The sequence below is a fragment of the Cyprinus carpio genome, chromosome A4, assembly GCF_018340385.1.
Source record: "Cyprinus carpio isolate SPL01 chromosome A4, ASM1834038v1, whole genome shotgun sequence".
Taxonomy (NCBI): domain Eukaryota; kingdom Metazoa; phylum Chordata; class Actinopteri; order Cypriniformes; family Cyprinidae; genus Cyprinus; species Cyprinus carpio.
Genome location: NC_056575.1, coordinates 526,030 through 551,686, shown reverse-complemented (window position 1 = coordinate 551,686; position 25,657 = coordinate 526,030). Strand labels below are relative to the sequence as shown.

Below are 25,657 nucleotides of genomic sequence, written 5' to 3'. Positions count from 1 at the left end.
TGTCTCTGTCCATCTGTCTGTCTCTATGCCTCTCTCTCTCTGTCTGTCTCTGTCCATCTGTCTGTCTCTGTCTCTCTCTCATTTCAATTCAATTCAAAATTGTTTTATTGGCATGGCTGTAAATGATATAATATTACCAAAGCTTAGTATACATGTACAAAAAGATAAAAAAATAAATAAAATAATAATAATATAATAACAATAATAATATTAATTAAATGAACATCACAGTAAAAGAATGGGATATTATAATGTCTTAAAAGTATTGTAACAAATAGAAGTATTAAACTGTAACAAATTAGAATGTGTGAACATTAGCTCATTAGCATTTCTCTCTCTCTGTCTATCTGTCTGTCTCCGTCTCTCTCTCTCTCTCTCTCTCTCTCTCTCTCTCTCTCTCTCTGTCTGTCTCTGTCCATCTGTCTGTCTGTCTCTAGGCAGCTCCTAAAGACTGAGTTGGGCTCCTTCTTCACAGAGTATCTGCAGGTGATCAGTCCAGTCTCAGATCAATAATCAATACTAAATGAAGCGGCTGTGAATTGAGTTTGATTGTGATTGTGTCACAGAATCAGCTGCTGACGAAGGGAATGGTGATTTTGAGAGATAAGATTCACTTTTATGAAGGTAAGGTGCTGTCTGACATTTCTGACTGTTCACGTGGTTTGAGGTTTTGAAGAGTTTCCTCTGCATTAAAAGGACGTGTTTAATGCTGATGTGACCTTCAGAAAAATTGTCCACTTGTGCCACACTTCTGAAAGTCCTCCCTCAGATCATGTTTCTCTAATGCTTCATGATGTGACTCAGTGTGTTTGAATAAGCTGGTGTTTGCTGACTTTTAGTGGATGTATGAAGTCAGTTCTGCTGTGTGTCTGTGTTGTGTGTGTGTGTGTGTGTGTGTCTGTGTTTGTGCATGCGTATGTGTGTGTTTGTGCGTGCGTGTGTGTGTCTGTGTTTGTGCATGCACATGTATGTTTGTGCGTGTGTGTGTTTGTGCATGCGTGCGTCTGTGTTTGTGTATGTGTGTGTGCATACATGTGTGTAGCAAAAGAGATATTGAAATATACATGTGTGTGTTTGTGTATGTATGTGTGCGTGTGTGTCTGTGTTTGTGCATGTGTGTGTTTGTGTATGTATGTGTGCGTGTGTGTCTGTGTTTGTGCATGTGTGTGTCTATGCATGAGTCTGTTTGTGTGCATGTGTGTGTTTCTGCATGCGTGTGTGTGTGTGTTTGTGCATACATGTGTGTGCGTGTGTGTTTGTGCATACATGCGTGTGTGTGTGTGTTTGTGCATACATGTGTGTGCGTGTGTGTTTGTGCATACATGCGTTGTGTGTGTGTGTTTGTGCATACATGCGTGTGTGTGTGTGTTTGTGCATACATGCGTGTGTGTGTGTGTTTGTGCATACATGTGTGTGCGTGTGTGTTTGTGCATATATGCGTGTGCGTGTGTGTTTGTGCATACATGCGTGTGCGTGTGTGTTTGTGCATACATGTGTGTGCGTGTGTGTTTGTGCATACATGCGTGTGTGTGTGTTTGTGCATACATGCGTGTGTGTGTGTGTTTGTGCATACATGCGTGTGTGTGTGTGTTTGTGCATACATGCGTGTGTGTGTGTGTTTGTGCATACATGTGTGTGCGTGTGTGTTTGTGTTTGTGCATGCATGTGTGTGTCTATGCATGCGTCTGTGTTTGTGCTTGTCTGTGTTTATGCGTGTGTGTGTGTTTGTGCATACATGCGTGTGCGTGTGTGTTTGTGCATACATGCGTGTGCGTGTGTGTTTGTGCATACATGTGTGTGCGTGTGTGTTTGTGCATATATGCGTGTGCGTGTGTGTTTGTGCATACATGCGTGTGTGTCTGTATGTGTGTGTGCATGCATGCGTGTGTGTGTATGTTTTTGTTTGTGCATGCGTGTGTGTGTGTTTGTGTTTGTGCATGCGTGTGTGTGTGTGTTTGTGTTTGTGCATGCGTGTGTGTGTCTATGCATGCGTCTGTGTTTGTGCTTGTCTGTGTTTGTGCATACGTGTGTTTGTGCGTGTGTGTGTGTGTGTGTGTGTGTGCAGGTCAGAAGCTGCTGGATTCTCTGGCAGAAACGTGGGACTACTTCTTCTGTAATGTTCTGTCCATGCTGCAGGCCATCTTCTACCCCGTCCAGGTACTGCAACAAACACTCCAATACTCTTATTTTGCTCTTTGATTTATTTGCTCTAAACTAGTGAATACATTTACATATTTACATTTAAATTTATGCATTTAGCAGATGCTTTTATCTAAAGCGACTTACAGTGCATTTAGGCTAACACTTTTTACCTAACATGTTCCCTGGGAATCGAACCCACAACCTTTTGCATGTGAGAGTGTTTGCATGTGTTTATTCATGCACCTTTTGCATGAATAGCATGTGAGAGTGTTTGTAGGATGTGCTGGTGGTGTTTTTGAGACTCTGTGTGTGTGTGTGTGTGTGTTCAGGGGAAGGAGCCGTCCGTCCGTCAGCTGGCTCTGCTGCACTTCAGGAACATCATCACTCTCAACATAAAGCTGGACGATGCTCTGACTCGCCCGCGCGCCCGTGTGCCGCCCTCCATCATTCAGATGCTGCTCATCCTGCAGGTGTGTGTGTGTGTGTGTGTGTTACAGAACAGATGCAGCCGTTTCCCAGCAACTTTTGAGGCACTCATGTAAACAAACATCAGAAACTTTGATAATGCTCTAGATTTCCTGAGTCGACGCAGAGCTGCAACTGTTTCCAGTAGGTTTCTGTAGCATGTGTAACATCTTAAACTTACAGGACAGAGTCACACGAGACAAATGCGTGTGTGTTTTAGAGTACACGTATGTGTGAATGGAGTTTTATTTTCAAGCAGACATCACAAGGCGTGTGTGACTCTTTCTGGTTTGTTGTTTGTGGTTTTATTTCCTGTGTATCTCTGCATGCTGCATTTTAAAGGGCTCACCATATCATGGTTTTATTGTTTAGTTTTTTTCACATCCCTCACAGTGATCTGTCAGATATTTGATCATGATGAATCACAGCTACTTGCAGGGTTTCTGTTGGTCTTGAAAACTTAAACTCTTAAATTCATAGTCACAACAATAAATGCTGCTTGCACTGCAAAAATGAGTATCTTCCTCTGTATTTATGTCTTGTTTTCCAGTACAAATATCTAAACTTCCTCAAATCAAGAAACATACTTAGTAGTTGAAGTATTTTCTGAGAAACTGAACAAAATTAAGTGAGTGTGATCAGAACATACTGTAAAAGTTATTTCCATTACTTTAGTCGAGTTCTTTTTTGTTTTTGTAAAATGCACTGGAAAGAAATGAAGATTGTATTTTCAAAATTTGAAGTGTTGCTTAATACACTTAACTTTTCCCTAGATGTTAACATTAAGAGAACTTGGTCTTAAAATGGCCTTAAGTCTTAAATTTGCCTTCATAAACCCTGTGCATGTTTTCTGGGTGAAAGTGTGAGCGACGTGCTTCTAGAAATCATGAGTGTAAATGGATGGGTCAGTTCATAATGTGAAGAAAATACCTGGAAAGATTCATTCTGCTAAAAACGGTTCACCGTCTTCTGGTGATTCAGATTGATGGGGTGTTGTGAGTCAGTGCAGGATGTTGATGTGATGGTGTGTCGCAGGGGGTCCACGAGTCTAAAGGTGTGAGCGGTGATTACCTGAAGCTGGAGTCTCTGGTGCAGAAGGTGGTGTCTCCGTATCTGGGGACGCGTGGCCTGATCTCTGGCGACGGCTCGGTGGCGCAGAGCTCGTGTGTTCTGGGTGAGCAGCGTCACAGTGAAGCTCACGCAGCAGTCGCAGCACGTTCTCTGACCCGTCGTTCCTTTGCTGTTCTCAGAGAAGCGGCTCCTGCGCCGATGGCCGCGCTCCAGCGACTCGCCCGCTAAGATCCCCGTGATGCGCTCCAAGAGCTACAACATCCCCATGCTGACGCCGGTGGCCGAGTACGACCCCGAGAGCAGCGCCGGCGCCGCGGTCAGACGCCACTCCGTGTGTCAGATGACGTCCTGCGCAGAAGAGCCTGCGTTCAGCGAGGTGCCGCTGCTGACAGACGTCTGTGAGGATCCGTCTCCTCCCGTCTTCTGTGAGCTGGGCTCCTCAGCGGCGGAGCGGGACTCGTCTGCCTCCAGCCCCGAGACCATCGTGGACCAGATCCTGGAGTCTCTGGACTCAGACACCGAGGGAATATTCATCGACTTCCGCCGGCAGCGTTCCAGCTCGTCTGACTTCAGCCGGGAGAGCGAGAGCGCGGCGTGACCTTTGACCTGACAACACGGCGCTGAAGACGCGGGCGGCTGCAAAGTTTGTAGAATGATGGGAGTTTGATTCTCGATCGAGAACATACTTCTGTACTAGTTTAGCAGTGTGAAATGTGTAAAGTGCACCTGGCAGAGTTCATTTACACTTGAACTGGTCAGCTGTCTTGTGTTTCTAAGAGCAGGACAGACAAAGTTCACTCTTATAATTTCAATTCCAATGAAATCCATTAACGATTTTAACTATTTAAAAAGTTTAATATCAATGCGATTGCATAATTATAAATATTAATTAATTCAATAGTCTTAAAGTATTTTTCCATAAAACATCTCTTCAGAAAATAGTAACAAAATGAAGAACAGAGAAGTACGTGACAAGCAATAACGAGCACGAGAGCAAAGTATGTTATTAAAGCTGCTAGATCAGACAAGAGCACTGATTTCTCCTCGTCAAATTACTGTTTGATTATTAATAATGCAGCATACAGTAAGATCTAATAATGCACTGATGTATTGTGATGCATCACATGTTTTGTCTGGTCTGTTGGTGTTGATGTTAACATCTGGCACAGACGAGCGTGAGAAAGACGAGCAGAGATTAGCTGTTTGGATGTGGCTAGTGCTAGTCCTTCATTCTGAACACTGGAGTGCTGCTCTGCTTCATCTTGTGTTGTGTTTTTAATGAAAGAGTCTTATGGAACACAGTATGAGTTTCATATTTGACTTCTTTAGAAATAGTTAAAGATGACTGATCTTTAAAGACACTTCTTCGGAGAAACCACTGGAGCTGTAGTCATTGAGTGAAGGAACAAAACTATTGTCATTTGCAGGATTTTTTCTATTAGTTTGTAAATATGAAAGTTTTCAGTCATGTTTTGAATAATGACCTTGCCTTCACAGATTACTATTTTTATTGTAATTCTAATTGAGTGAAATAGTATTTTACTGATTATTAAAGAACTTTGTCCTTTACTACTACCTTTCAGTGATGTGTGATGACTTTATAAGAGCTGAGGCTGGATCTTCTCCCTCTTTGTTTTAGAAACCGTCCTTCAGCGTCCAGCTCCGGTCAGCCTCGACAAACAGCGCCTCTGACCATCACTAATGAACCAGGCAATCGTTCACTTACACTAACACACAACCAGTTCTGACGCTCTGCTGCCGTATTTATATTCATGTGTGGGTGAATGTGAGCAGTGTCTGCTCTACACGGACGCTTCAGCTAGAGCGTAGTGACACTCTTGATCTAAAACATTCAATTCCATGAGCTCAAATTAAACTACATGATTACTTCAGTGAACTGTTTCTTTGAAAGTGTTTAAAATAGTACAGTTTAGTGCACTACCCGGATCACAGCACACACCCGGTTAGTTAGTTAGTTAGTTAGTTAGTAGATGGCTGATGCACCCGATCAGCTAAAGAAGTTTGAGTGCTGCAAACACTTTCCATTAAAAGATTTATTTTGTGCAGAGTTGAATTATAAATGCCACCAGCACAAGAGTCTCGTGAAGCTGGCTGTACCTTCATCTGAGAGATGTCTGACAGAAACTAAACACACAAGAGTCTCTCTGAAAAACAAGACATTCAGTTTCTCCATTTCTCTTTTTCCTTAAATAGTGTTTCTTTGTAACAGAAAATTTTCCCTCCGTTAACAGAAATATGACTCCAACCCAAAACAGAGAAAAACAAAAGCACAACAAAAAGTAACTCTGTCAGTCCCCTTTACAAAGCAGTTCAAAGAATCTCTAATAGATCCATCTCCAGCAAACACACACACACACACACACACACTTTGGTCTTTCCGCCGTCAGTCCTGTCACGTACAAAAACACAAAATGTCAAGACTTAAACGTTGACTCTGACTCTTTGAAACATGTAACATTTTCTGCTTTAAAGTGCACATTTTGAGGCTTTCCTAACTGAGACACACACACACACACACACACACACACGTGTGTTTAACAGACCGCAGACGACACGTGGAGCTCCTGAATCAGTGTGTGATCAGACGCAGCAGTGTTCATCTGAACTCACACTTATTGCTGAGAACAAAAAGCTAAAAAACTGCAGATCATCTGATGAAACTCACACGCGTGTAAAAATGGCAGTTTTTCAGTTGTGTTTGTGTGAGATTCATCCGTTCCACAATGATCGTCACGTCGTGTCTCCTGGTTTCAGTAACTCAGATCAGACTGCGCTGATTATCTTTCCTAAGAGAACGTCACATCAGGAGCTAAAATAATACTTAAAACAATTGTAACAGCTAAAACAAATACTTCAGAATAACAAAAAAGAAACACTGAAAGGGTAAAATAAATAGCTGAATTGCACAAGCACTCTGATATGACCGAACAACAGGTCAAGAGTTCATTGTCAGGAAGCCCGTCGAGGGAAACAGCGCCGCCGTGTGTTTGAGACGCAGCCTCGCCTCGTGAAGCTGAACTCAGCGCAGAATCATGATTTGATCTTCCACAGCTGTGAACCAAACACACAAACTGTGAACGCACTGTCAACAATATGAGAGACTCACAATCCACAGCGAGCGGCTCTCACCTTCAGGTTGAAGCCCAGCAGGTCGCTGATGACCCCCGACACGGCCGACAGAATCACCACCTGAGTGATGTTATACAGCAGAGGATTCATGGTCAGACCGTACAGACGGAACGGAGCATCCAACTCCTGCGGGACAGAGACAGGGTCAGCGCTTCAGAGTCCGGCTCTGTGTGTGTGTGTGTGTGTGTGTGTGTGTGTGTGTGTGTGTGTGTGTGTGTGTTCTGATACCTTCAGTAATTTGGTGGCCAGTTTGAGGACGTTGTTGACCAGAGTGAGTTCTTCTTTCTTATTTGGTTTCTTTTCCATTTTCAAGTACAAGTTAATCTGAAACAGAAACACATCAGATGAGACTCAGGGATGTGTGTGTGTTTTACAGTATCACACGTGTGTGTGTGTGTGTGTGTGTGTGTGTGTGTGTACCTGTTCTGTGAGTAAGATGGAGGTGTTGCTGTATTTCTTGCTGGTTTCTGAGCCCAGCGTGACGAACCGCAGCAGGTACAGCGACAGCGAGGCGCACCAGATCATCAGCTCCCAGTTATAGTGAAGCTCCAGGAACGTCTCGTGCACGTGCAGCAGCTGCAGGAGAAACACTGCCATCAACACCGGAGCAAAACACGCTAGTCACCAGAGACACACACGGAGTTCATGCAGCGACTGACCTGAGCGCAGCAGATGAAGACCACCGAGAGCGTGAGCAGAAACGCAGAGGAGACGATCACGTCCACCGAGCGCTGCGGACCTCGCCGCTGCACACAGAGACAGACGGGAATCATCCCGCGTTAGGGACACGAGTATCTCATCAAGGACTAAACTGAGAGCTCAGTGAGCGCCGTACCTTCAGGTAAGAGCGCAGCGACAGCCACATCTTAATGTTCTGCACCTTCTTCAGCCGGAAATGAGGGACCTCTGATTTTCTGGCTCTCCGCGCCGACGTCAAGTGACCGAACAACTTCGCAAACAGCAGCCGCTGAAAAACCAGGATCAGACAAACGCTGAGACGCTGGACAGGAAGCTCGGGGCTCGGCGTGTGGATGCTGACGCCGCACTCACCTGCCTGTACGTCCTCTCAGCGACGCTGAGCAAGAAGAAGAAGAGCCAGATGAGACAGACCCGCACCACGAAGCTCACGCTCACCATCGCCATCACCAGAGCGTCAGCGGACGAGCCGAAGGCCACAGACACCAGCTCACCGGCCGACAGAGACGCCAGCTGCTCCGGCTCTTTGTGCTGGAACAGTCTGAACGCAAACGGAGTCAAGCCCAGCGTCACAGACACCAGGTTCCCGAAGATCTGATAGCCGATCCCTGGAGTGTAGAGGTTGACCTGCGGGCGAGAGCGTGTGGTCACGAGGCGTTCAGAGTTCATCAGTTCACTGCCTTCCTTCCTCTGCGTCACACTCACCCTGTTCATAATCATGCCGCTGATTTCCAGCACAGACATGTCTGCTTTCTTGCATTCGTTTCCTTCCCACACGATGGCGCTGACGCGCTCCAGGCCCGGATTAGAGCTGTGCAGCCACGGCACGTGACCCTTCTCCAGCAGCGGAGCGACACACACACACACACACACACACACACACACACACACACATCATTTACATGCTTACTGCAACAAAACACAAGCACAACAAATCTGAACCAATGAGGCATCAGCTCCAGATCACCTGACCAGATCTGCAACGCACCTGATGAAACGGGTCGTCTCTGAACTCCTTCTTGGAGGCAGAGCAGATGGCGGATCCGTCGGCGTCTGTTTCGCTGGAGCAGGAGGAGCGGCACTCGGCGCAGTGCAGGAAGTCCTCCCACAGAACATCCTCCGTCTCAGACTCGTGCCGCGCGCTCTCAGAGTCCTGCGTCCTGGAGCTGGAGCACCGCGAGCTGCAGCTGGTGTTCGACTTCAGCGTCTCCTGAGACCACACCACACACGAAGGAGTCTGTGTCTGTGCTCCTACAGAAGAACTGATCGTGTGTGTGTGTGTGTGTGTGTGTGTGTGTGTGTGTGTTTTACCTCAGCAGTGTAATGCTTCTTGTAGTGGTGTGCTTTCCTGTTGCGCAGCGTGCAGTCGCTGTTCTTGCGCTCCACTCCTCTGCGGAGGGTGCTGTAGTTCTCTGGGTCTTCTTCACTGGACGCTTCACCCGACATGTTCTCCACTCCACGAGGAACCGCAGCCTCAGACGGACACTGACACGCACAAAACACACGTCAGTCATGCCTCCACACACACATCCATTCAGCAGATCTGGAGGGACGTGTGTGTGTGTGTGTGTGTGTGTGAGTGAGTGAGTGAGTGTGTGTGTGTGAGTGTGAGTGAGTGAGTTAGTGTGTGTGTGTGTGTGTGTGTGAGTGTGAGTGAGTGAGTTAGTGTGTGTGTGTGTGTGTGTGTGTGTGTGAGTGTGTGTGTGTGTGTGTGTGTGTGAGTGTGTGTGTGTGTGTACCTTGCCCGTGGGCGGCAGGATCAGCTGGTTTCGGGGGTGCTGGAGGCTCCAGTGCGTCTCGGAGCGCAGCAGGTCGCAGTGAGGCTCGTGCAGCTGTAAACCCTCCTCGCTGCTTTTGCTGGTGATGCGGCCGTCCAGAGACACGTATCCATTATCCGTCTCTGTAGACTTATCGATGGACAGCTTGGACTTTTTAGACCTGATGGGACAGTAAGGAAAAGGACAGGTTCTAGTGAAGGACATGCATATGATCAGGTGACGCCCCCGTCCCTAATGTGTGGAAGTGCAGCTCTACCCCCCCACAGCAAAACACTGAGGGAAGAACATGAATCTGTGGAAAGTGAACCGGTTTCTAGAGAGAAAAATTTTGAGAGGTGCAGCATTTGAAACATGGAGCAGATGGAATAAAATGGCTACAAGATCCCTTTGTGTAGTGAGGAACACACTGACAAAACCTCAGAGACAGACGCAGAACTGCAGCGCGCTGACGTGGCTTTAGAAGAGATGATGTAGCCATTCAGATCTTAAGAGGAGATGAGAGAAAGAGAGAAATACACACCCCGCTTTAAAGATACCATGCCAGAAATCTCTGAAGAAAGCGACGAGGCCGCGTGAGCCGGCGGACAGCGAGCCCTGCGGCGCCCCCTCCTGCGTGTTATCAGTAGTGCTAGAGCCGTCGCCTTCTCTATGAATGTCCAAATGAGCCGCTTTCCTCAACTTCCTTTAGCGAGAGACAGTAAAGTGCAGAAAACTTAGAAAAGTTAGAACAGGGTGAACTTTGGCTTCAGGACGCTTGATTCCCAAAGTCAAGAGAAGCGAAAGGCCTGAAAGAGACGCCGACTAAACTGAGATGATTCAGACAAACTTTGAATGATTCATTTGCATCAAAGTTTGTTATTCAAAACATCTTGGATTTTACATGCTTTAGAATTAGAATTAATTTCTATTCATGCCTCTAGAATACTGATCTTTTGTTCTTGTGATGGCGGTTCTTTTTAATGATGCTGAAAATCTCCTAATAATGAGCACCACGTCTGTCACAAGTGTGCGTTTGACTTGGATCCTCAAATATAAAGAAAGATTTCATGAATTCAGCAGAATCATCTCAGCAGTCTGACACGGCCCCTGAACTCTGGCTTCAAAAGGAAAGGTACAGGAGCATTAAAGACTCGTTTCTGCCTACAGCTACACAGAAGAGGAGAGTCTGACCTGCGGCGTTTCCCACCACCGCCGCCGCTGCCGGCTTTAGGAGTGTGTGTGGAGACGATCTGGCAGTGAACGGTTCCTAACAGCAGCATCAGCCAGATGCCGCCAAACACCTCGGTGACGGGGACGCCGTGAGGACTGGAGATGCTGAAAAACAACGCCGCCGCCAGCACTGCAACACAAACACACACCGATGACATGAGGAGCGACTGGGACAAAAAACACAACATTAAGACGCAAATCCAGTGCATGCGATGACGAACATGGATTATTTTAAGGAGAGATAAATGAATTTGGATCATTACACACACCCTGTTCTCTTTAATAACCTATAAAAACAAAATCACTTGAACACCACCCAGATCTATTTACAAACATCTCAGACAAGAAAAACAGCTACAGTGACCTCAATGAGTGACATAAAAACAATAAAAAAGGCAACATTCAGTCAAACTGACGGAGGGACTCGCAGCTGGGCGTGTAGAAACACAAGAATCCCATCAGCGCATCGCCAGCATGACATACAAACATACCTGACAGTCAGGACTGACATCATTCTGTTGTTCTCTGATCTCCGAACAGAGACATTGCTGACTGAAATGAAGTTCATTCCCTATACCCTACTATCCTCACCTACATGACTGCTGAAAAACTCACAGGACATTAAGCGATTGTAACGTGAGAAACGCTCACTTACCCTGCAGCAGGTAGAGAGACAGCAGCAGGTAGAAGACGGCTCTTGACGTCACCTGAATCCACCAGCGGAAGAAAAAGGGGAAGAAAACCACTCTGACAATGCCTTTCCGGGTCAGAGAGGTCCACGGGCTCTCGGGCTTCGCTTTAGCAAACGCAGAACCTGACGAATAAAACAAGACAAGTTAGCATCTGCGACTCCTGATGATACGACTGACCTGCAATAATAGACCTGAACGTGATGTGAACACAACAAAACATCAACTACAGACAACATCATGTGTGTCTGACCTCTGACCAGATCCACGTCATGATGATACGACTGGCTTCACGACAGACAGACCAGACGTCTTCTTCGGGTTTGTTCCTCAGACAGACAGACGCAGAGACAGACAGACGCTCGACTCAGACAGACAGACAGACAGACGCTCATCAGACAGACAGACAGACAGACATCAGACTCATCAGACAGACAGACGCTCATCAGACAGACAGACAGACGCTCATCAGACAGACAGACAGACGCTCATCAGACAGACAGACAGACAGACAGACAGACAGACGCTCATCAGACAGACAGACGCTCATCAGACAGACAGACAGACGCTCATCAGACAGACAGACGCTCATCAGACAGACAGACAGCTCTCAGACAGACAGAGAGACAGACTCTCATCAGATTCCTCAGACCCTGCAGACAGACAGACGCTCATCAGACAGACAGACAGACGCTCATAACAGACAGACGCTCATCAGACAAACAGACAGACGCTCATCAGACAGACAGACGCTCATCAGACAAACAGACAGACGCTCATCAGACAGACAGACGCTCATCAGACAGACAGACAGACAGACAGACAGACAGACGCTCATCAGACAGACAGACAGACGCTCATCAGACAGACAGACAGACGCTCATCAGACAGACAGACAGACTCTCATCAGACAGACAGACGCTCATCAGACAGACAGACAGACAGACTCTCATCAGACAGACAGACGCTCATCAGACAGACAGACAGACGCTCATCAGACAGACAGACAGACGCTCATCAGACAGACAGACGCTCATCAGACAGACAGACAGATGTTCATCAGACAGACAGACGCTCATCAGACAGACAGGATGACTGACAGTGTCTTCTGTCACAGCAGATCATTCACACTGATGGAGGGAATCATGCACATCAGCACACACACTTCTCAACATATGAGTTTTATTAAAAAAAGATTAATAGAATAAATGAGTGAATTCATGACCAGAGTGCAATAAAACACTGACTTTAAGCAGGATCTGAAGCAGCTCTTTCAGTCACTCATTTAATATGACAGATTATTAGGGATTTACAACTTGAATTTATTTATATGAGTCGACCTCCGAACATCAGTTCACACACACACACACACACACACCGAGCCTGTTTGTGATGCTGTCTATTAAGGGTGCAGTGCTACGGTTCATGCCCTCATTAGTTTCATGTAAACAGAGAGCAGTCTTCTGCTAATAACGAGCTGTAAACGCCCGACGCTACAGCAGATATTCATACAAACAGCAGTGATCTGCTCACAAGAACCAATTCAAACCGACACGCTCAACAAAAACACAGATGTTATTCCTGTCCATTCATCCTTTAAAACATGACTGTGCTCACGGCAAATCACAGGCCTCACGTGACCCGAGTTAGAGTCCCGGCTCTCCTCTCTAATATCCAATCTCTAACTATTCTATCAAAATAAAGGCAGAAACACTAAAAAATTGCTTTAAAATCTATTTTCGGTAAAAACTGATTCAGGTCTGACTTTATTAAAGATCTTTCCGAAGTCGCCGCTGATGACTGACAAGGAAAGTATTATTGATGAAATGAATGTTAGTCTGAGTCTGAGTAATAATGCCTCTACAGTCAGTCATCCATGAATCGGATCATTCAGACTCTATGCTGATTGGATGAGCTGCATTCAAAGCCGTCGTATCAGTAAATGCACATCCTCTGTTAATGCATCAAGTTTGTTACTGTTCTCCAGAAGAGATGGATTCAGGCCATTGGTAAAGCGACGGTGAGCGGCTGTATTCCTCACTGCGGCTCTTTGGGCTGATCTGTGCAGAATCAGGTTTGACTCACACTTTCTGTTGGCTTTATTTTTGTCTGTGTAGCCCTCGTGTTACGCAAGACATTCGGCCAAACATGAGTCACAGCGCAACCAGAAAAAGCAAAACAAACAAACTGAAGGCAAATTCACTCTCAAGCAGCCAATGAAGTCTGATCCTGACTTCAACATAGAAAAGAGCTTCTGTTTCGGCGGAGCTCGTCATCATCAGACGTGTGTGTGAGGAGTGTAAGCTAAGTCTCAGTAGATTACAGTATACCCTCGTGTTACTGATGTGACCTTATTACAGTCTAAACATGCTCTCACACAAATACAGGCGTCCAGTCGTGTTACACATGAAGACCAGACTGAAAAACCCACACGCAGCGCCACCTACAGGCTGAGAGTGGCGCCACATCGTCTTACAGCAATACTCACGCGTCTGATAAACTGCTTGGAGTGAAGGGAGATAAAGACATGTTTAAAAGAGAAATGAACGAACTACACACACAGACACACAGACACACACACTGCTGCAAAGGCAGAATGAACAGATGAAAGGAAGCGTTCAAATCAAGAGTCAGTGACTCGTTACCTTGATCTCTCGCTGTTCCACTGATTTCTCCCATATCTGCTGGTCATACGCACCGATCTGACAGACGAGACAGACGAGAGACAGGTTACACAAATCAGAGGCTGACCGACTGATCGGGCTGATTTTTGGCATTTGTTAATGAATCTGCTTGGGCTGATTGTGCTGCACATTAAGCTGATTAATAGACAGACCATTCCAGCACAGTTACCCTGTGCCTGCTAACTTCCCAAGAAAACGGTAAGACTTAAGGTCTTATCCTTCGTTCTTAATCTAGCCTTATATATTTCTTTGGTTAAATATGATGCTGCTTTTGGAGTAACTGTATGGAATTGTATTGTTAGCAAGCCTTGCACCAGCTGTTTTGGCTGCAGGCAGACACGGGTAACAAAACCTGGTAATGAGTCCAGCGGCTAAATTATAATAGTAGCCTGCGCTGTACAGATAAACGCTGATGTGATCAATGTGGCTTCTGTCCTGGAGAATCTCTCTCTGAGGCTGCGTGTGAGAAGAAGCGTGTTCACAGCGCTCCGTAAACTCTCTGTCAGCTGTTTTTCCCAAAAATTTTATTAGCTTGTGATGTGCATGGAATAATGTTCTTACAGAAAAGGTGACTTTAAAATTACTACACTTGTAATTATTTTTCTTTTTTAATAATAACAGAACAGAACAGAACTTGAACAGAAATCAAACCCAATACTGCAGTATTAAAAAAAAAAAAGAAAAAAGAAAAAAAGAGCTATATCGGCCATCGGCTGCCCTGATTTCTAGAGATCAGCTTTAGCATCAGAAAAACCCTTATCAGTTGACCTCTAATCCTAATCAATCAAAAATCCTCCGAACAGTCTCAGGATCAGTCAGTCGTTGTGTTTAAACAGACTCACATCAGGACATCAGAATCACTGGCGTGTCCATACTGCAGTGTTTTACAGGACGTCACACTGATAGTCCGTGTCACACCCAGAGCTTGTCATGATTCCAATGTGATCAAACATGTTTAACAAGGAAGCGGTGATAAATATTTTCTGGTTTGGAGCGTCGTGCAGGATAGAGTTTCTGGAGATGCGTGGAAGCATGAGCGTGAATGGAGCGATGCACAGCTCTGATTGGTCTGATGGTTGCCGGGGCAATAAGTACCGCGGCTCGGTGTCATTTGAACACTGAAGGTGAAGACAGCGACACTGGACTGAAGTCCCACGGTGGAAAAGACTCAATAATTCACGAGTTCAGTCTCATTAAACATACAGTGAGTGCGACCCGTGTGTGTGTGTGTGTGTGTGTGTGAGAGAGAGATGAAGGCTGATCCTACAGTGTTTCGATGCAGTTACATAATATCACCCGGAGCAGACAGACACAGGAGTCTTTCACACAGATTTTCTCGTTCTTCATGCTAAATGACAGCTCAGAGGAAATGACATCGCAGTACCTGCTGCTATGGCAACACAACAGCCAGCAGGCTCTGGTGTGATACTGACAGAACAGCGTCTAAATAAAGCTCAGATGTTAGTGAGCTGACAGCCGTGCGCGAGCTGCTCGTCTGTTGTGTGTAAGGCAGACGTGCTGAGCATTCGTCGTTCTGTTTTTCATGTTGTTGAGTGTTTCTCTGATTGAGCATCATCTGTTTTGCTGTGACATTCAGCAGTGACGCAGGAAACAGAACTAAACTAAACTGAACAGATTCACGACAAACTCCAACAAACCCTTCAGCTTCAGAACTCAGATCATCACCAGGAGCTCAGATCAATAACATCAGTGCTCAACACACACACATCACACAGAAGCTCAAACACATGAACTCACAATGTAGGAAACATCTCAGAAAGAGGAACATGGACTGATCTCTCACCTTCTTCTGGTACCAGAGCACAGCATCACGCACCTTCGACGCCATTTACATGTCAGGAGCCGCACGCTGGAGCATTTTAATCTGTGAGAGAGAGAGGAGGAGATCAGACGGAGCGCTGCGGTCTGACGCACTTCAGCTCTTCTTACCTGCAGCACAGGTGTGTCCAACACACACACACACACACACACACACACACACACACACACAGAGAAGTCACACATAGTTGGTCTGATTGTTCTCCACACAATATAGTTGACACAGAGATCAACCCTAACAACAAATAGTGACAGAGGAGAAAAACAACACAGTTTCATGTTTTATCAGAAGTGATTTTAATGCATTCAACATCATCTCTCAGTTCACACAGTCTCTGGAGTTTAACTCATGACCGTGTTTAAGACTCAGGAACGCTTCTGCTGTCTGTCTGATCTGTGAACGCTAGGAACCAGTGTTCAGCAGGTTACTCTGAAAACAATCACGTTAATGTTCTGATTACTTTATTTCAAAAGAACTGAGTAATTACTGTCTACAATCCGTGTGTTATAATGAGAGGATTCGTTTCAGCACTGCGTCGCTCACCGCTGCAGACACGTGTTAGAGCCTAAACAGAAGCTCTGCAGCTGTTAACAGTTTATATTTTATATTAGTTCATGTTGCTTTTGTGCAATAGATAAATAACCCCATCCAATTTGACCCTCACAAATATATCTAAACATGTACACACACACACACACACAGAGACACAGCCAATGTCACACCAGATTAGCTTTATCTGTGAATAACGGGTGTGAAACTGGGTGGTTAGAGCTCTGACACACACACACACACACACACACCTCATCATGGAGTGAACGCTGAGCTTTCTCCGAGTTGGTTCAGTCACTGCATTAAATGTGACGCACACACACACACACACACACACACCTGACTGACGTCACATCACACATAGATGAGCTTTCTTCCCTGTTCACATCATCAACAGTAAATTTAGCACAAAACAGACAAGCAGCAGCAGAACGGGAACAAGAATCAGCCTGAAGGGATGGTGACACACGCCCTCACTAGTGCACACTGAAGGGTGGACAGACCGGTCCTGCTCTCACAAAACACTTTCATTTACATGTGATTTGTGTCTCCTGCCAAACAACAGCGTGTGCTGAAAACTGGATGATTCGTGATCGATCGACGCACAGATCAGTGATTCAGAGACAATCCCAGACGCTTCCTTCTGCAACACAACAGATAAAACCATCCTAGACCAAACCAGCAGGAAATAAACTCTCACACGTCCATCTGGTGATGTGTAACCCAGAGCTGTGCATGTTTCATGAAGGAGGTGGACAGCTGTGTGTGTGTGTGTGTGTTCTTCACAGGCTAAATAAAGCAGCGCATCTTCCTGTATGCATCTGTAAGAGGAAATGGTCACATTTATTCTGTCTCTTCAGCCTTGTGCAGAAACTCACCCCCCCCCCCCACAGACGGATGAAATGAACAGACAGATGAGAAGAACAACACTGTGAGGAACTCATCCGTCTGCAGGAAGAGAAGCGTTGTTCTCTGGATAGACCTGGAGCTATTCGTGGAACAAACAACTGAAAATTTCCTGCAGAAGCTGCAGCACTTGAGGCTCCAGACGCTCACAGGTGGAGCTCAGGGTCTCACACACACACACACACACACTCTCTTACCCAGACTCACACACAGCTTGATTCAGTCCGGGTATTTCAGTCTATCACACACAGATGTCAGAGAACGCTGAGAAACGCTTCACTCTGAAGAGCTCACGGAGAGTGTGACGTAGCGCTGCTGCAGACTCGAGGTCGAAGCTCACACACAGCTGCTGAGAGAAACCTGAGAGCAGAATCAGACGCGTGTCTGCATCCGAGAGAATACACTGAACTACTGACATCACGTGTTTCCATACGATCTCTGACTCCACGCAGGGGTGTGTGTGTGTGTGTGTGTGTGTACAGGTTTTCACACAGACTCATGGGGACTCGTGTCACTGTGGGGACCTAAACTGAGGTCTTCATGGGTACAAAAGCTTATAAATCATACAGAATTAGTTTTCTGAGATTGTAAAAATACAGAAAGTTTTCTGTGAGGGTTAGGGTTAGGTGTGTGTCTGTGTGGACACTCCTCATAAAATCCTAACACACACACACACACACACAGACTGACTGAAGAACTGCATGAGAACATCAGATCTGTGATCAGAGGAGTGTTTGTGACTCTACGGCTGCGGATCTCAGTTCCAGTCCTCGCCCTGCGCTGCACATTCAGTACGTTTCTCTCACGGCTCAGACATCAGTTCTGTTCGAACGGAAGTGCCCTGCGAAGTGGACATCACAGGATATTCTGCCCTGATTCCAGTTCGAAGCGAACGTATATGTTCCACTCAAAGTGCACTGAAGTGTGTGAGACGTGAATTTAAACTGTATTTAAAACTTGAACAGATCTCCCCTGCTCAGGGAGCAGTGAACACTGTGTAGGGAGCATGTCAATGGGAACACAGCTCCTGCTCGAGCTCTCTTCTAACGAGCTGATGATCTGAATCAGGTGTGTGTTACAACCGCTTCTCTACACACACACACATCACAGCAGAAAGACTCGGTGTAAAGCTCTTCTGGTTTCTGTGAGCTGCGGGATTTCAGGGCGTTTCTCTGAACCAGAGCCTGAAGATCAGCACGAGCTGAGTGTGACCTGCACACACACACACACACACACTCTCACATCACACACTCACATCCTCACATCACACACACACTGTGTGACCTGCACACACACACACACACACACTCTCACATCACACACTCACATCCTCACATCACACACACACTGATCTACTCAAAGAACTGACTTAGGTGCCCATGATAGGCATCGAAAACAGCTCCCCGGGCGCCGCCGCATAAAATGGCTGCCCACTGCTCCGGTGTGTGTGTGTGTGTGTGAGAGAGATGGGTTAATGCAGAGCACTAATTCTGAGTATGGGGTCAGTGCTGAATGTCACGTCACTTTCACTTTCACTTTCAACTGATCTAGCATCACACACACACTGATCTACTCAAAGAACTGTACATATAAGAAAACAGATACACCGTGACACAAGTGTGTGTGTGTGTGTGAGAGAGAGAGATACACGGTTTGTGTTTTTTTTTGATGTGAGGATGTGTGTGTGATGTGTGTGTGTGTGTGTGTGATGATCGCTGATGTTCAGATCTGTCCTCTCTTACCGCTGCGCGCCGCTTCAGTCGTTCTCGCTCGACAAACACACGGGAGGTTGACGTGATGAGACGGTGAAGATGCTGATGATGATGATGATGAAGATCGATGTTGATCTCGGTGTCGTTACCTCGCTAACCGTTCCCGGTAGAGTCCCCCGCGGCTCTGAGATCCGCGTTACCGGCGCGCACGGAATAAACGCGCAGCTGAATCACTCGATCTGTGGATCTTCACGCTCGCGCTGAAGAATAATAACGACTCGAGCGGTAAACACAAGACTGATGTGCAGGGTACGAGCCTGACGGTGGGTCGTGCGCAGGCGTGAACGCGCCTCATGAATAATGCCGCCCTCTGCAGGTCACGCGACAGAAGCGCTTCAGCCCGTATAACCGCGTTCTTTAATCTCTCGTGACCGCCGGTGTGACGATAATGTCTGTCTGGGTGAAGTAACCGATGACAAACCGTTACACAACACATGAAACGATGGTCAGCTGATCGGTGTTTCTATGGACGCCAATATTCCACACATCCGGGACGAGCTGCTGAACCCGGAAACAGAATCACAGTGTGATTGGCAGCTGCAGACATCACAGCGCATCCTAACAAAGCGAAGAACGATTCACTCCGTTATGATTCCGATGAAGATCGTTTCATTACGGTTCAAATGAGAGTTAACGCATGATCCGGCAGGCTTCGGCGGGACTGTGCGGTGAGTGACGTCACGCGCGTTACCGATGCTCGCAGGCTGAAGATCCTCAGTGTTGATGATGATGATGATGATGATGGTGTGTTACAGTGGCTGACTGATTTGCTGGAGCTGCTCGTGTGGTCAGTCGGGGCAGATGTCTCTGGCTCAGCGGGTTCTGCTCACCTGGATCTTCTCGCTCGTCTTCCTCATCCTGCTGGTGCTGAAGCTGGATGGAAAGGTCAAATGGAGCTGGTTCCTGATCTTCCTGCCCGTCTGGATCTTTGACAGCATCCTGCTGCTGATGCTGGGTGTGAAGGTGGCGGGGCGGTGCCGGGCGGGTTACGACCCGCGGCTGAAGCTCTGGTATCTGCTGGCTCTGGTGATGAAGGTGGGCTTCTGTGTGACGCTGTGTGCGCGGCTGGAGCAGCTGACCAACCTGCGGCTGCTGATCATCTGTGTGCCGCTCTGGACATTGCTGACCGGAGCCCTGATCCAGCTGGGATACAACATCCTGCCCCAGCACACAGACTGACACGGACACACAGAAAACCTCTGAACACACACACACACACACACACACTCACGGTCTCACAAACACACACATATGAACACATGAGTCACCTGAACACACACACACACACTCACGGTCTCACACACACATGCGCTCACACACGGAGTGATTCAGTTTCAAACACTTGTACGTGAACACAAATGTTTCTACAGAAAGCAAACATTCTGCTGTTTCTGTTCTCTTTTTTTTAGAAATTTGTCTCAAATGAATTTTGTACATTTCAAGTGTGGTAATATGTGGTTTTATTCGTGTTTTTTGATCTTGTAAATATATTTCCATGTGCTGATGCTGTAATGGACATTTAGTTTTTCTGGTAAATCTCTTTCTGCCAGCAGAGGTTCTGATGAAGGGAAACAGAATAAAGCCACTGCAGTGATGAATGTGGAGCGTGAGTGTTCAATCATCACATCATCTGAGAGCACAGATCAAGCTTTAACGGTTTACAGCAGGGTCGTCCTGGAGCGCGGATGTCCTGCAGAGTTTATCCCCAACCCTGAAAAAGCCTCACTTGTCTGTAGCCTTAGTAATCCTGATACCTTGATGAGCTTGTTCAGGTGTGTTTGATTAGGGTTAGAGCTAAACTCTGCAGGACCGATGCCTAACCCTGGTTTACAAGATACGGCCAGGGAAAAGACAAACAATCACAATACATTACGAAGGTCAAAATATACAGCTATGCCCTGATCTTCAATATGGCCTGATGAATAAACAAATTATAGTAATTTAATCGTTAATAATTCAGTATTGCTGTAACTTGGCATGTATTTTATGACCATTTATGCACAATAGATACATAAAAATGAAAGGTGAAAGAAACAAACGTTGCTGCATGTCAATCAGTCGAGTTGAACACCAGCCACAGATGAAGCAGTACAAACTGTGATCACTAGATGGCAGCATCAGACGGATTGTTCCACAGCAGCTTTACAGAGAACAGAGAAAAGAAACATTCTACTTTACTGTCTTTATCAGTCCTCGAGGACCACTGTCCTCCAAGCCCAATCAAACACACCTGTCTGGAGCTTTCTAGCGATCTTGAAGACACTGATCAGCTTGTTCAGGTGTGTTTGATTAGGACAGTAGCCCTCCAGGACCCAAGCTGCCCAGCCCTGCTCTATAGTGACATGACATACAGCCAAGTATGGTGACCCATACTCAGAATTGGTGCTCTGCATTTAACCCATCCACAGAACACACACACACCGTGAACACACACCCGGAGCAGTGAACACACACACACTGTGAACACACACCCGGAGCAGTGAACACACACACACACAACGTGAACACACACCCGGAGCAGTGAACACACACACACTGTGAACACACACACCCGGAGCAGTGAACACACACACCGTGAACACACACCCGGAGCAGTGAACACACACACACTGTGAACACACACCCGGAGCAGTGAACACACACACACACCGTGAACACACACACACTGTGAACACACACCCGGAGCAGTGAACACACACACACACCGTGAACACACACCCGGAGCAGTGAACCACACACACACAATGTGAACACACACCCGGAGCAGTGAACACACACACACCGTGAACACACACCCCCGGAGCAGTGAACACACACACACACACACCGTGAACACACACCCGGAGCAGTGAACACACACACCCGGAGCAGTGAACACACACACACTGTGAACACACTCCCGGAGCAGTGAACACACACACACCCGGAGCAGTGAACACACACACCACACCGTGAACACACACCCGGAGCAGTGAACACACACACACACCGTGAACACACACCCGGAGCAGTGAACACACACACACCCGTGAACACACACCCGGAGCAGTGAACACACACACACTGTGAACACACACCCGGAGCAGTGAACACACACACACACCGTGAACACACACACACTGTGAACACACACCCGGAGCAGGTTTGAAACACACACACACAACGTGAACACACACCCGGAGCAGTGAACACACACACACATCCGGAGCAGTGAACACACACACAGTGATGAACACACTCCCGGAGCAGTGAACACACACACACCCGGAGCAGTGAACACACACACACACCGTGAACACACACCCGGAGCAGTGAACACACACACACTGTGAACACACTCCCGGAGCAGTGAACACACACACACCCGGAGCAGTGAACACACACACACCGTGAACACACACCCGGAGCAGTGAACACACACACACCGTGACCACACCCGGAGCAGTGACACACACAGCACCGTGAAACACACACCCGGAGCAGTGAACACCACACACACTGTGAACACACACCCGGAGCAGTGAACACACACACCACCGTGAACACACACACACAGTGAACACACACACACCACGTGAACACACACCCGGAGCAGTGAAACACACACACACCGAGTGAACACCAACCCGGAGCAGTGAACACACACACACACCCGGAGCAGTGACACACACACACACAGTGAACACACTGTGAACACACACACCGGAGCAGTGAAACAACACACACCCGGAGCAGTGAACACACACACACCCCGGGAGCAGTGAAACACACACACACCGTGACACACACAGTGAACACACACACCGTGAACACACACCCGGAGCAGTGAACACACACACACGGAGCAGTGAACACACACACACCGTGAACACACACCCGGAGCAGTGACACACACACACACCGTGAACACACACCCGGAGCAGTGAACACACACACACACTGTGACACACACACCCGGAGCAGTGAACACACACACCATGAACACACACACCATGAACACACACACCGTGAACACACACCCGGAGCAGTGAACACACACACACACAGTGAACACACACCCGGAGCAGTGAACACACACACACTGTGACCACACACACCCGGAGCAGTGAACACACACACACTGTGAACACACACACCCGGAGCAGTGAACACACACACACGTGAACACACACCCGGAGCAGTGAACACACACACACACACACCGTGAACACACACCCGGAGCAGTGAACACACACACACTGTGAACACACACCCGGAGCAGTGAACACACACAACAACTGTAAACACACACCCGGAGCAGTGAACACACACACACTGTGAACACACACACCCGGAGCAGTGACACACACACACCGTAAACACACACCCGGAGCAGTGAACACACACACACACACACACCGTGAACACACACCCGGAGCAGTGAACACACACACACTGTGAACACACACCCAGAGCAGTGAACACACACACACTGTGAACACACACCCGGAGCAGTGAACACACACACACTGTGAACACACACCCGGAGCAGTGAACACACACACACACCGTGAACACACACCCGGAGCAGTGAACACACACACACTGTGAACACACACACCCGGAGCAGTGAACACACACACACTGTAAACACACACCCGGAGCAGTGAACACACACACACTGTGAACACACATCCGGAGCAGTGAACACACACACACACACACCGTGAACACACACACCCGGAGCAGTGAACCACACACACACTGTGAACACACACCCGGAGCAGTGAACACACACACACTGTGAACACACACCCGGAGCAGTGAACACACACACACTGTGAACACACACACCCGGAGCAGTGTGTATCATTTATGCTGCGGGGAGCAGTTGGGGGTTCAGTGTCTTGCTCAAGGACACCTCAGTCGTGGTATTACCAGCCCAAGACTCGAACCCACAACCTTAGGGTTAGGAGTCAAACTATCTAACCACTAGGCCACAACTTCCCCCCCAATAGAATGTTTAATTCTATTAGATTTCATTAATTAGTGTAACTTACTGAAAATATGATCTATTATATTAAGATCTGAGTGGTCTAAATCAACTTCACATGGACGTGTTTGTCTTTCACTCTCATCCAGCGGGTCAGTCAGGATGATTGAATGTGTGTTTGTGATAATCAGTGCAGCTCGTCTCACACACACACACACACACACTGTTCTAGTGGATCTGAAGCAGCTGTAGAGCCCTGATCTCATGCTGTCAGTTAAACGATGCGTGTCTCTGTAATAGTAAAGCCACCTATTTATGATGGAATATAGGAGGCCTTCAGACGACAGATGAAGAGCACCTTCACTGACCAGCGCTGTGTTACTGAATTCCTCTCAGAGCAGCTTCTGTGACCAATGAGAAGCATGATGGTGGAGGTGTTGTTTAGATCACTTCCTCTTATCAGTGTTCCAGAACGTTCCTGTGTGTCACTGGCTGGAGGGAAAGTATTTTTGTGCAAGTTCTTTCACACTAGTTCTCTGCAGCTATGTGTGTGTGTGTGTGTGTTTGGCAAAGGGAAGAAGGAAGCTATGTGATTGGCTTCAGAGTCGCGTCAGGGCTTGTTGAGGAACATTCCTGAACTCAGCTGCGCTGACACTTTCTCTTCTCTACAGACACACCAGAGTCAACGGCATCTCACACACACACACACACACACACACACACACACACACAAGAAACATGACTGAAGTGTTTCAGTCTGGTGAGTGTGTGAGAGACGGACAGATGGATGAATGGGTTTCTCCAGCTCTGTATTGAGTGTCTCTATGAATATCATCTCATGCATCAGTCTTTAGAAAGCAGCAGAACTGGAGGGCTGTTCTGGGTGATGAATGTCTAGCTGTGTGTTACTGATGTAACTCTGTGGGTGAGTTTGCTTCATAATACCAGCACATTTGCGGGTGGTTACGTCACGCCTCTTTCTGTGTGTCATACATTAGCAATTGATTTTATCACTAGTCTCCTGGTTACACATTGTAATCTTTATAAAATATACTAGTCTTGAGGCTATATTTGTGAAACAGTGTTCCCTTCCATTTTATTAATCGCTGTAAATCTGTTCATGTACACTAAATATCAACTCGAACAAGTCTGATTAAACAATATCTGTTAAACACATACATTTTTTTACAACAATATCCAAAACCCAAAGCAAAAAAGAACAACTCAAAATGACATGTTGTATGATGGTATAGAGAGGAAACCACAGGAGATACAGAAGCATATAAAACTCAAATCTGAAAATGATTGAATAATTGTCAGAAATACTATATTTCATAAATATAGTGTAAATGATGCACACATAATCTAAACTTTATGAGAACATCCATAACAAGGCTGAATAAACTAATCCCTGTAAAACAAGGGCAATTAATAACACTCTACACGAACATCATACATGAGTCTGAACAATGCTGTGTAGACGGTGACGCTGTTAAATACCCCGTATGTCAGCGCGGAAGAGGCGGGTCTAACCTGGCCCAGGGAAGTGGGCGGGAGCATATTCAGCCAATCAGAGATGAGCTCACAGGACGCGCTGATTGACAGTCAGACCTTGCAGTTAGGAACACGGCATCGGAGCGTGTCTTTGATTGAAGTGAGGATTCGCCCAATCACCGTTGCAGAAGTCTCGGTCTTTGTCCAATCACAGGCAGCGGAGCGGCGGGGGGCGGGAGC

At 46.9% G+C, this 25,657-nt stretch overlaps 3 protein-coding genes across 7 annotated transcripts in view; 2 read left to right on the top strand and 1 right to left on the bottom strand.

Moving 5' to 3' along the window:
* Positions 1-5,247, top strand: part of LOC109054336 (proline-rich protein 5) — a 13,273-nt gene extending 8,026 nt beyond the window's left edge. For all 4 annotated transcript variants that reach the window (XM_042737191.1, XM_042737180.1, XM_042737168.1 and 1 more), the window contains 6 exons: positions 438-486; positions 567-624; positions 2,066-2,157; positions 2,472-2,612; positions 3,643-3,781; positions 3,858-5,247. In XM_042737191.1, coding sequence (XP_042593125.1) covers positions 438-486; positions 567-624; positions 2,066-2,157; positions 2,472-2,612; positions 3,643-3,781; positions 3,858-4,276 — 898 coding nt within the window. In that variant the 3' untranslated portion in view covers positions 4,277-5,247. The remainder of the gene's footprint in view (positions 1-437; positions 487-566; positions 625-2,065; positions 2,158-2,471; positions 2,613-3,642; positions 3,782-3,857) is intronic.
* A 470-nt stretch (positions 5,248-5,717) lies between these two features.
* LOC109054334 (protein PHTF2-like) lies at positions 5,718-19,058 on the bottom strand. The gene is made up of 19 exons (XM_042736037.1): positions 18,922-19,058; positions 15,689-15,769; positions 13,846-13,902; positions 11,833-11,853; positions 11,454-11,484; positions 11,167-11,325; positions 10,473-10,641; positions 9,823-9,984; positions 9,264-9,462; positions 8,836-9,009; positions 8,513-8,734; positions 8,230-8,358; positions 7,879-8,151; positions 7,664-7,795; positions 7,488-7,574; positions 7,249-7,404; positions 7,057-7,152; positions 6,829-6,954; positions 5,718-6,750 (listed from the first exon to the last, which is right to left on the bottom strand). Exons 2-19 carry the CDS (start codon positions 15,731-15,733, stop codon positions 6,730-6,732), a joined length of 2,259 nt encoding a protein of 752 aa, XP_042591971.1. The 5' UTR covers positions 15,734-15,769; positions 18,922-19,058; the 3' UTR covers positions 5,718-6,729.
* On the top strand, positions 15,710-20,549 carry LOC109047996 (transmembrane protein 60-like). Of its 2 annotated transcripts, none has more exons than XM_042737261.1 (2): positions 15,710-15,845; positions 19,707-20,549. In XM_042737261.1, exon 2 carries the CDS (start codon positions 19,753-19,755, stop codon positions 20,128-20,130), a length of 378 nt encoding a protein of 125 aa, XP_042593195.1. In that variant the 5' UTR covers positions 15,710-15,845; positions 19,707-19,752; the 3' UTR covers positions 20,131-20,549. The 2 variants fall into 2 exon arrangements, with proteins under 2 accessions (XP_042593195.1, XP_018921206.1); XM_019065661.2 differs by lacking the exon at positions 15,710-15,845 and adding an exon at positions 19,476-19,619.
* Positions 20,550-25,657: the final 5,108 nt, after the last annotated feature.